We start from the raw sequence: 11,786 nt of genomic DNA on the forward strand, positions 1-11,786 counted from the left end.
TTTATTTATCTAGTTTTAAGGCAAGCGCGTAACTTGATATGTGTGTACTAGTTTTAATAGAGTATTTGGCGCTATGAGCCGCTGTGCGCCTCCTGCAGGAAGAAACAGATTACACGAGACAAGTGCATGCACCCTAACGGAGCTCTGCCAGCAAACCGAAGCTCACGGAAGTAACGGAAGCCGATTGCGGAATAACTGCGCAGGCAATCGTGCTTATTTTTATTCTGTTGGAATTTGATTTTATTATACTGGATTAACCGATATGTTACAGTAATTTTGAACAGCCTACTTTTGAATGTATATTTAAAAGTCTCAAAAATATTATCTGATCTAGTAAAGAAACCCCAGAATATCCATAGAGAGTTTGTGTGCTCGAAAATAGTTCTAATTTAATTTATGAATAACAAAAATTATTATTTATTATAACACGGGTTAAATGCTTTATTCTCATTGGTTGTAAAAAGTTCCACGAGTATGCATTATTTTTTTTAATATATATCAACAATATAGCAAGCAAATACATTTCTAATTTTACAATCCATATGGCAAGAAATTTGTTCTTTGCAAAATGTATTTTAAATATATGCTAAATAGAAGCTAATTCTATAAGTAAATTTTTGAACTAACATATATTTCATTTTAACCATTTAAATCCCGTTGTTTACAGGTTTGTAACAAAGTTTTTTCTTCCAATGCGACGGAATTCTTTTTATACTCTTTATATTTTTATTTTTAAAATAGATCTCAAAATGTACAAAAAAGGCCAACATTTTTAGGGGGCATTTTTGTAACTTTTTAAAATATATTTAAAGAACATATATTTTTTGCCATGTGGGATGTAACGTCCCCGAAACACAAACAACATTTACATCGTCAATATTATTGTTTTCTTTAAGACTTTTATTTTGCATTCTCAAAAATCTCACATTTATCTATAAATGGCTGGGTTATTTTTGATCCATTGATAAATATTGTACAGAACACACCGCTGGGTTATTATAACATAGTTGCATAACAACAACCCAACATTGGGTCATTTTTAACACATCTTGGTTTTTCCAATATTTACTCAATATGGGTCAAAAATATCCCAGCCATTTTTAGAGAGTAGATGTGCAAAATGATGGTGTAAGATAAATCTATTTTATTTATAAATCTAAGAGGTTTTAACATTTGTTGTTGGGTTACAGTTACAGAGGTTAGTTTTACTCTGAGGCATGGTTAAACTTATGCTTTTTTTAATTGTTTAAGCACTGCACTTTCTGTCAATATAAACTCAAAACCACCTAATCTTGACAGAACTGAGATAGTATAACCCATTCCTAGCCTTAAAATAATGAACACAAACACAACAGCATTGTCACTAGTGATAGATGGATATATTGCAGTGGCCAATATTTTGATATTTTATTTATTACCGGGATTGGCCAGTGCATTTTTTACTGTTACTTAAATGTGTTGTTTGTAATTAAAAGACACTCAGATGTTAAATCTGACAGACAGTGAAATGAACATTATTCACTTTTAAACATGACATTATGTTGTGTTGCACATAACAACTGTTAAACAAAGCCTTATTCAAACCGTACAACAAGTACTGTCAGATCCAAATTAATTATGTCTTGTAAATATGTTTTAACGTTAAAAGGGTATATTTATAAATAATATGCATAACAAATGTTTATTTAGTTTCACCAATTTTCTGTTCGTCGCTCATTTACTGTATTTACATTTTTAAAAAACCCTTATCGGTCGATCACTAATTGTCACATTCCAAATAACATTTTTCAGTACTAATATTTGACTTTATTTACACAATAATGCACAAACACACAAAAAATTCAAATACAAGGAAACCCATAAACCCATAAAGGGAGCCAATACATGGAGAAACTGACGAGAAATTAAAGTAAACACAGAGCTGTAAGAACATGCGTTTGTTTTTTTATGTTATTGTTGTTAGATGGAGGCACTGATGGGAAGAAGCACCTACTAACTCACATGTGTTTGGCAAAAAGACATGAAGAACCAAAGCCATTGTGTTTGTTGCATTTCATGTACTGTATAGGACAATATGACATCTGTGACAGCTGGTAACACTCGTGTTATCGCAGCAACTATACATCTGCACAAAATAAACACAAAATATGAACACAATAAAAAACAAAAGCTCCATACAAAGTAGCATATATAAGATTAGATTTGTGACTTTCTGATTGGTATCAGAGCCATGTTTGATGGCAGAGATACAGTCCAATAAAGAGCCCAGATAATACAGGAGAGGAAGAGAGTATTTCTTTTCTAGTTATCAAGAGTGTTGTATGTGTACATAAACAGATTGATTGGGATAACAAAGTGTCAACGTTCTGGTAAAGTCCTCAGAGCTAGAAGAGTTATATCTTCACACAATCAGTTACGTAAGGCAGCCAACCTGCAACAAAATATCAACATCATGAGTCACATATATGTAATGGCACAAACATGTCCTATAAAAAGCATTCTGATTAAAGCAAGATTCATGTCATGACAGTTTTCAATGAGCCTGTTCTCGGCCTTGGCAACTGCTCTACTCTTCTGCAATGGTAACATCTTAAAAACATTAACATAACACAAACTATTTAAAATATCAACAGATCATGTGTGATTTTACCAAAAATGCTTCACAGGCCTGTTGATTTAGACCCTGTAGAACCCAAAAGAGGTTAAAACAGTGTAGACTGACTATTGTGTCATTTGTCTACTAGCCCAACATTTAATATTATTGAATAGGTTTGTAATAGTTGTGCTCGACTACATGTGGTGCTGAGCAGACCGACCAGTGTACGACATCAAGGTACTGCAAGGTCTTACTGTAGTTTGATGTCATACGCCGACCTGTTTGTCTCAAAATATGACATTGTGAAGCAGCAGTTCTGGACTACTCTATTTGATCATTCACAATTGAAATGTAGAAGGCTAGCATACATAGTTTAATTGTTGCTCACTCCACCGGCACAACAACAATAACCTTGCTTCTGCAACCATCTGATGTGTTTACGTTTAAAATGGAGTAAGAACGTGACAGTCAAAAAGCTATGCCAGACTCAATCAGAGCGTTTATTATAAAAGTTACAGAAAAAAGAAAGTTGGGGTGAGTGGTCTGTCCAAAATCTTAATATGGTATTCAAATCAATATTTGTTTAGGTAATTTGTTAACAATACAATTGTGATAATTAACCAAATTTTTTTATTTTAATTACATTAAAATCGGTTAGCCCTGAAAAATACTTATTGCGTTAATCGTGATGCAATAAGTAACAATTAAGTAAATAAAGTAAACTATGTTATGATGGTTTCCTCCAGTATTCACCATAATAAATAACTTTATCTAGCTGGTGACAAATATTAAACAGAAGTGCAGAGCATCATACAAGAAGTAATTTGCTGTAATGGCACCACCCATGGAGATGTAAGGAAAAGTGGATAAGGTATATAAAAAGGTATATTCTGGCAGATATGGTATTCATTCCAAATTATTGTGAAATAAAAACCAGAAATGTTTTACATATTGAAAACCATGTGGTTATAGAGTTCTAGAGATTATAGAGTATACATAAAAAATTGCAAATAGAAGGTAGAGTCATTGATGGGTGTAAAACAAAAGATAAGAAATAATTGTCTGAAAGTCTGAAATCAGTTCAAAAACAACTTTATATTCTAAAACTGATTATATGAGTCATATTTGAAGCTATAGTTGCCAATGCAAGCACACAGTTATTATTACAATCTATATTTATACAGTATCTACAGCGGTTATGTTAAATAGTGTGTCAGACTCAGAAGTAAATTGTTGACTATTATCCTAAAAGATACATGTCTGGAATCTAGACACAGACAATTATACATTTACTGCTCAGTGTCAGATTTTCTTATATTGTAATTATTAGATAATGGATACAATAGCATTACAGTAACAGTGGACATCAAGCTAATCAGAACAGAATCACAAGATAATGTCTAGATCAATATTTCAAAAATATTAATCAAAACAAGTAATAGAAACACTACATAAAATATTTCAGAAACATAACAAAATGACAAAAACTATTTATTCTAGTTTTAATTGTTTAGTAATCATTTGTTAAAGTATTAGATAGAATAAAACATTGATAGTAAATCAAGTACCGTCTAGAGAGTTGGTCTTCTTTATCCTGTGCGCGTACTGATGTTTCTGCCAGTGATGTGGCTCCTGCTGGGAGTTGACTGAGCTGATCCATCACCTCCAGACCACTCTCCTCTGCGATCTGCAGAATCAGATCATCCACCTGATCCTGTGGTGTTGTCAGTGTGGTGGCAGAGCTCATCGAGTCCTCCATAACCTACAGAAAACACACAAATAAATAAAGCCGTTAGTAATTTCCCTAATGCATGGTTCTTTGATCTTTACTTCCATTTTAAACTTTATACATTTCGCAAAGGAGGATTTTCAGCACTTTTTTAACAGTAACTCAGCTACACCCCCCAACACCCGCCCGGTCCACACATTTTTTTTAAGCTGAAACTGGTTTTTGGTGCAAAAACGTTGGGGACCCCTGGGCTAAAGATGTGGTCATTGATGTAAGTTTTGATGTTCTGCAAATGCAGTCTTTCCCTGCACTATGATGTCATAAGACGCAAGACATTTTTTATTTGATTATGATGATTGATATAGGTTTGTCTTGTTTGAACACATCAAGGCAGGGAAATGGGTCTGCCTCAAAAAAGGTTTTCATTTCTTACAAATGAGCTGATAAAATATATATTAAAGAATTATTTTGTGTCCATGTATTTACTCATTTGGCAAGCAGCTGTTTAATAAGCAGAATAATGTACATCCAGCTCTTTTGCTAATAAATCCCTTCATGGTTATACAATAGTTCAGCCTGTCTGGATTTATTCTTACATAAGACTCTTGACTGATTAATTTATGGAAATCATTTTGATATAATCAGCAACTGAAATTCAAAATGGTGGTAACAGCATTCGAATAAAAATGGAGCTTAAAACAGAGAAAAAGCACATGTGAAGTAGCGTCACAGCCTGTTTTAGAGATAAGCAGTCTTAATGATGATAATGGTGACTATCGTAGCACTTACCGAGGTGTGAACATCTAGATTCTGAACCTGGGTCTCAAACTTGTCCATAACAGCTGACACTTTCTGCAGGTCCATTGAGTTCAGAGCCTTATCCAGAGATTTAGTCACCTGTGTCATGTTTTTTGCCACCTTTTACAAGAAAAAAAATATTAAATTATTATTTAGATTAGATCATTAGGTAGCTGTTCTTGTTTTCCAGTGGCTCAGGGAACACACATCCAGTTAAAAGAAATGTATAGATAGCAAGCCCTGTAAGTCACTTTGAATAGAACTGCCTGCCAATTATTTCATTATCTCACCCCTTTCATAGTCACTGCCGTCTGAACCTTTGAGGCCACAGCATCCACACGAGATGCCATACGCAGCCAGTTTAAGCCCTCGTTTTTCTTGCGAATGGCATTCTCTGCGTACACCCGTGCACATTCCACATTCTTCTGCTGGAGGGCCTAGAGAAACACACACAGAAATTAAAACACCACATGGAAAGTGATGGTTATTTAAATATAACATAAACTAAAATATTTCATTCATTTAGAAAGCTACCATGTAATAAACATACAACACATGTATTTTGAAAGCGACAGTCGCCAATGTAAAGTAATCCATACTTGAAAAGTGATTTCTGCCTTTAACCCCTCCTAGTGGTGAACCCACACAAACACAACCCACACACACCCTGCACATTAGTAATGTTTTACTTAATCTACTGTCATCTTTTGCTTCATGTAAGGGTCTTATCACATTGTTGGTGTTTCCTTGAAAACACAACAGAACAGATTACTGCATTTTTGCACAGATACTCTGAGCAACTAAAACAGCTGAACTCTGCTTGACCGGCGATCTCTAGGAGCAGAACTGGACTCAGTTCTAGAAAATGCAAAGAACAGACTTGTGTTCTTGTGGAGACCAGTCTTTTGCAGGGAATCTTGGGAAAAATACTTGAAAGGATGCAAAGACACACCTTTGGGAGAAATGTTCTGCGCTCTTCCTGTGGGTTACCATAATATGATAAACACAGTCGTGCCTGCAGCCATATGGTTGTACGCACTGAAGGCTCAAATGAATGTTGTTTTATATATTAAAAAGCATGAGAAAATAAAGAAAAATAAAGGTGTGCATTTGTGTGGTGTAAAGTGGCTGAATTGGTGAAGATTAGACTGATTAGGTAAGTCTTTTTATTGGTGCTTCTCTACATATAAAACAATAACAGATTGTAACAGTAATTCTCCCTGTCCAGTTGGTGGTAACTCTGCATAATATAATACAGGTATTTTATTTCTTTTGATTTCTTCGCTGCGCAGACCAATCTGCATATAACGTAAAAGTTATGCAAGAGCAATAATAGGCAGTCACTGGTCTCAAAATGGTTTAAAAAAGGCTTGCTTTACATTTTGAAGCAATTATTTATGGTTGCCTTGCTTATTCCTTGCCATTTTTATGATGTGTAAGTTTTGATTTCCATATTTGACCCCACCGGTGTTAGGGTGTTTTCACATATAGTTCATTTTAAAAGAACCAAACCCAGTTCACTTAGGGTGTTTTCACACCTAGTTCATTTGAGCCCTCCAAACGCTCTCGGAGCAGTTCAGGGTGTATATGTGAACAAACCAAGTGATCTCAGACCCCCCTAAAAAGACCCAAAACTGAACCGAACTCAGACCACGTTTGGAGGTGGTCTGAGTACGGTTCGCTTTTGGGTTCTTTTGTATTTATTTTTGAGATGTGAAATCAATGAGGTCCCGGTGCGCTTCGAGTGTCGTTTTGACATTGTCTCAAAATAAACTGCTGCACAGAAAGCTGGGGTCTGAGTTCTTATGAAGTTGTGATATGAACAAGAAAGGGTCTGAGATCACTTTTAGTCTGAAAAGGACCAAAAAAAGACCTGGGTCCTCTTTTGAGTCTACTATATTGTGAACACCAAAAGGACTGAGGTCATATTCGGCTAGTTCCTTTTCTGGTTCACTTTAAGTGAATTGGGTTTGGTTCTTTTAAAATGAACTATATGTGAAAACACCCTTAAAGTGAATCAGAAAAAGAACTAGCCGAATGTGAGCTCAGTCCTTTTGGTGATCACAATATAGTGGACTTAAAAGAGGACCCAGTTCTTTTTTTGGTCATCTTCAGAAGTGATCTCAGACCCTTTCTTGTTCGCATCACAACTTCATAAGAACTTAGAACCAAGCTTTCTGTGCAGCACTTAATTTTGATATCAAAATGACACAAAGCGTATGGAGGGCTAAAACGAAATAGGTGTGAAAACACCAGTTAATATGACACGAGACTGTAGTGGTAGTGTTGCTCTGTATTTATATTTGTAAATTAATTCATTATTCATTCATTAATCTTCATTATTGTGGTGTTGAATATGTAAAGTGATGCACGGTTTATGTTCTCTTTACAAATAAATAAGTGCATATTTTATCACAAATGCTTGCCCTGTCAGTTCATAAATGAAGATAAAAATGTGATAAAAACAAATGTCTTATTATCATTAAAATATGAAACTTAAAATGACTGGAAATAATTGATTATGACGGAAATACTGTTTTACGTCCCTGTCTGAAGCAAACTCTGAGTTTTCCTGCTTTGTGAGGGTTTGGCAGCATTACCCTGTGCATACCCTGATATTAGGTGCCCCTGGATTAACATATAATTATTTAACTTACTATCAACATTATTTTAATGCATGCTATTGCTGCATTTAGTAATTTTTAAATACAGAAATGAAAATTTGAAAATAGGAAGGCTATGTAAATGTTGCAATTGATTGTTTGTGCTTTCTCAATTAAACATACATATAAATGTAAATTTCATCAAACATTCATTTTCGCATGTTGATTCCTTTATTAAAGCGTAACTAAACCCCTGGTCAGAGCCTGACTCCACCCACTGGCAATATTTGAAAAATGCAAGAAAAGTGGGCAGATCCCAACGGAGATATAGGGGACGAACTAAGCTCGTACCAAGTGTGTGGTGAGATCGTAACAAGGGCGTGGTGAGCTTGAACCTGCTTACGTCACAAGTTATTTTTTGGACCCAACATCCAATAGGAAAATTCAACTGCAGTAGCCACCGTTCAACCTGAAGAGGGCAGCACTCAGACGTTTTTACACCATATATTGTAGTATTGAAACACTTTATATCCAAATGTCAAAAAACTTACTAAAATCAATGAACAGCACTTATAAAGCATCATTCTTACAGATCATTAACTAAAAAAAGTTGGTTTAGGGTTTAGTAACTCTTTAAAGGTGCTCTACGCTAGTGCTGCAACGACGCGTCGACGTCATCGATTACGTCGATTATGAAAATTTTTACGTAAACGTCAGATGTTACTGGCAGAGAAGACGACTGATTCGAGTTTATCATGAAAGATAGTGTTTTCCCACAGGTTCTCTATGTGCTTGTGCGTGAGCTCTCTCTCTCTCCTATGCCCGCGCATGCCTTCTGTAGTAACTCTGTGTAATGGCAATTTTTTAATTTGCGCCGAATTGTGAGTTGTCATGCCACCGGGTTGAAGGTTGCTCCTGCCAGCACTTATTCAGCCCCACTCGCGTAATTTGCCGGCTTTAAAAATGTTAGCGCAAGACGCACGGGTTGCTTTTCAAAGCGCTCGCCTGTGAACACGAGTTTAGATTTAGATGGGTCTGTATATGAGGGCGTTTGCCGCGCGTCTAGATGCGCGACCTGATACGAACGGCCACTTAAATGAAAATGAGACAAATAATGAATGATCTATGAATAGTTATATTATTCATCGTCTTTTGATAACAAAAACTTATTTGATGCAAAACTCATCAGTTTATTTAAAACGTTTCATATGAATATAATGTTTTCTTAAGTAAAACAAGTCCATTCAATATTTGTTCTTTTATGACACAAGGTATTTGGCAATGTACATGATCCTAGTACTAAAAATTAAGATAAGGATTTTTTATTTTTCCTCCTGTTCCTCTGCATACTTGATAAATCTTGCTTGTGTATTGTATATCAGGAGTTTCTAAACTTTTTCAACCCAACAGGTAATCTCAAGACACACCATTTAAAAAAAAAAAATAGAAATATAGGGGAAAACACAAACACATTTGTTCCCTTTTAGTAGCTTTTGAATATGTTTAATTGAATAATATAAAAATACCTTATCTTAGGGCTGCAAGATTAGAGCAAAAATCATAATTGTTTACTGTATTTGCATTGATATGGAAATTATCTATTTAAAAAAATACAATGAATTGCAAGGATGCAGAAAACAGTTCACTATTGCACACTTATGTATAGGCTACTGAGGATTTAACTGTATTATTTTAATATAGTCAGTCATGAACTAAAGTGGGCCGGTCTAAGTCATGAAACTCCAGGGCTGAAAATGAGTCCCACTCTGGCCCTGGGTGGTTTCCATTAGCTTAAGCCAGAACTAGACCTTAGTTTAATTAGGAAATATAATTAGTTTAAACAAACATGCCTTACTAAAAACATAACTTGTGTGCATTTTGAGGCACTGATGTATTTTAAGATATGTCAGTGCAAGATGTTTTCAGTTTGGACAGCTCTTATATTTATTTTAGTCTAGGACTAGTCTAATCCCTGTCTGGGAAACTGCCCCTATATATCTGACAACAGAACAGATAATATGTGAAAATAGCATTCAGTTGTGTTAAAATACAATAAAACAAACAATAACTGTCAGATCAGACAGAGAGTAGAAAACAGATTATCCAACAGGTTAAATAGCTAATCAAAAAAAGAACACTGTATTAATAATAAAAAATAGTCGTTAGACTAGTCGACTAATCGGAAAAATAATCGCTAGATTAGTCGACAGAAGAAATAGTCGTTAGTTGCAGCTCTACTCTACGCGAATTCACGCGTTTTAGACCATAACACATTTTTTGTTACACTATCTGCTTGCTGCCTGTCCGCTGATTAAACTGTAAAAAAACGTGATCTCTGTAGACAGCACAGGCTCTTCCAACTTCAATATAAACACAGTGGCCAAACCTAGCACCACGAAACAAAACAAAGTGTTCCAGCCAATAAACGACAAGAAGGATTTGGGGGTGGGGGTTGGACGCGTTCATGAAAGCACGGAAGGGAGGGGAGGAGTAAGCTACGCTCCGTTTGTTTGATAACAGTTCAAACATCAACAAAAAGTGACGTCTCGCAGATTTGCTTAGAGCGCCTTTAAATGTTAACAAGCAAATGTTTACTTTGACCAGCTTTATCGCCTAAAACGTAAGATATTAACCTCTTACCTTATCGTAATAACAAATAACAGACTTGATTTGAAAAATAGATGCAAATAATATATTTATGAGACTTGCCTGTTAAATATACCCAAAATGATGAAGTAGCACAGCTATCTAGAAAAATTAATGGCCAATTACATAGTAGTTAAGTGTCATTTAATCAACATATTGACCAGTTATAATAAGAATGCCCAATCACAATCAAACACCCAATCAGTTGTGTTTTCCTTAAAACAAAGTAACTCTCTAACTACTATAGTCTGATGATGTATCATTGGAGAAACTAACTAGTCACAAGTTGTTTTTGAAAACATAGTAATTTTGTGGTACATCTGTCATTTGAACCACGCTGTTTCAACAACATAATGACATCACATACAAGTTGTAGTAATAATGTCCATTAATTAAATTGGATAAATGACAGATTAATACAGTAAATACAAAACATGGCATATGAAAAACACCTGAATTACCGGCATTGCAATCTTGTGTGGTTGTAACTACAGCTCTCAACATTTGACAAGCAATATTAAAAATAATATTTATGTGCAACAACTAAATCCTGGACTGTATGTGCACATGCAGAGTTGTCAAGGTAACACTGGTCTGTCAATCATTTCGCCAAATGCATACACAAGACCATAAATCCCATACACCCTTCAAAGAGCTCTGCCCATCAAAGGAAGTAGGCCCTACGGATCAGAACGCCTAATCACAAATATTCCAGAAACCTTATAAAATCAAATAAATGTATCAGTTGTTTCACCTTTTTCACTTTAGCTTGTTCAGTTTTTGAGTCTTTCTCTGCCTTTTTGGCCAGACGCTCCAACTGCTTTGATGTGAACTATAAAAATGGTAGGATACAATATGAAACAACATTGATTTGTGATCAACATTAAAATACACTAAAACTGAAATAAAGAGAAAAACTTGATATATATTACCTTTAACTGGAAAAGCGTGTCTATTTAAAAGAAGAGCATGTGATTAATAGTTAATATAACAACAGAGTTACTATGAGTTTGATTCTATTAAATAATTGTTTCAACGAAATACATTTGCAATCCTGACTTCTCAACATGACACGCCTAGTTTTACAGCATATACGTTCATATTTAGGTTGCTCGGAAGTGAACAGTGTCATAAATAACTTATTTTCTTAAAAAAAATCTCATATAAGCGTAATAATAACAATGACACAGTAAGTTAATCTTGAGCTGTAACCAACATCGCCAGTTACATATAAATTAATATCAAAGGTTAATGAGTGTTTCTTACCGTCCATGGTGCTGTTTAAGTTTGTTTATATGAGGTCTGATGTTTAATAATAATGTTTTTTCTGCTGATTTATATTTATTTGTCACTGCTGTCTGAGCTGTACCTTCTTCCGGGTTTAGTTGCTCACCGTCATCACGTCACGTGCGAT

At 34.9% G+C, this 11,786-nt stretch overlaps 1 protein-coding gene across 1 annotated transcript; it reads right to left on the reverse strand.

Annotated features, from left to right (window-relative positions):
- Positions 1 to 979: 979 nt before the first annotated feature.
- Positions 980 to 11,786, reverse strand: chmp1a (charged multivesicular body protein 1A). Its single transcript, XM_065291156.2, has 7 exons — positions 11,639 to 11,786; positions 11,305 to 11,324; positions 11,127 to 11,204; positions 5,414 to 5,560; positions 5,115 to 5,243; positions 4,165 to 4,358; positions 980 to 2,431 (listed from the first exon to the last, which is right to left on the reverse strand). The coding sequence occupies exons 1-7, from the start codon at positions 11,643 to 11,645 to the stop codon at positions 2,410 to 2,412; spliced, it is 597 nt and encodes a 198-aa protein (XP_065147228.1). The 5' UTR covers positions 11,646 to 11,786; the 3' UTR covers positions 980 to 2,409.

This window comes from Paramisgurnus dabryanus, chromosome 23 (genome assembly GCF_030506205.2).
Source record: "Paramisgurnus dabryanus chromosome 23, PD_genome_1.1, whole genome shotgun sequence".
In the NCBI taxonomy this organism is placed as follows: domain Eukaryota; kingdom Metazoa; phylum Chordata; class Actinopteri; order Cypriniformes; family Cobitidae; genus Paramisgurnus; species Paramisgurnus dabryanus.

Coding starts and splice junctions, on each gene's coding strand:
- chmp1a (XM_065291156.2), bottom strand. Junction 11,205..11,304: donor ACACGCTTTTCCAGTTAAAG/GTAATATATATC, acceptor CCATTTTTATAG/TTCACATCAAAGCAGTTGGA. Junction 4,359..5,114: donor ATCTAGATGTTCACACCTCG/GTAAGTGCTACG, acceptor TGTTTTCTGTAG/GTTATGGAGGACTCGATGAG.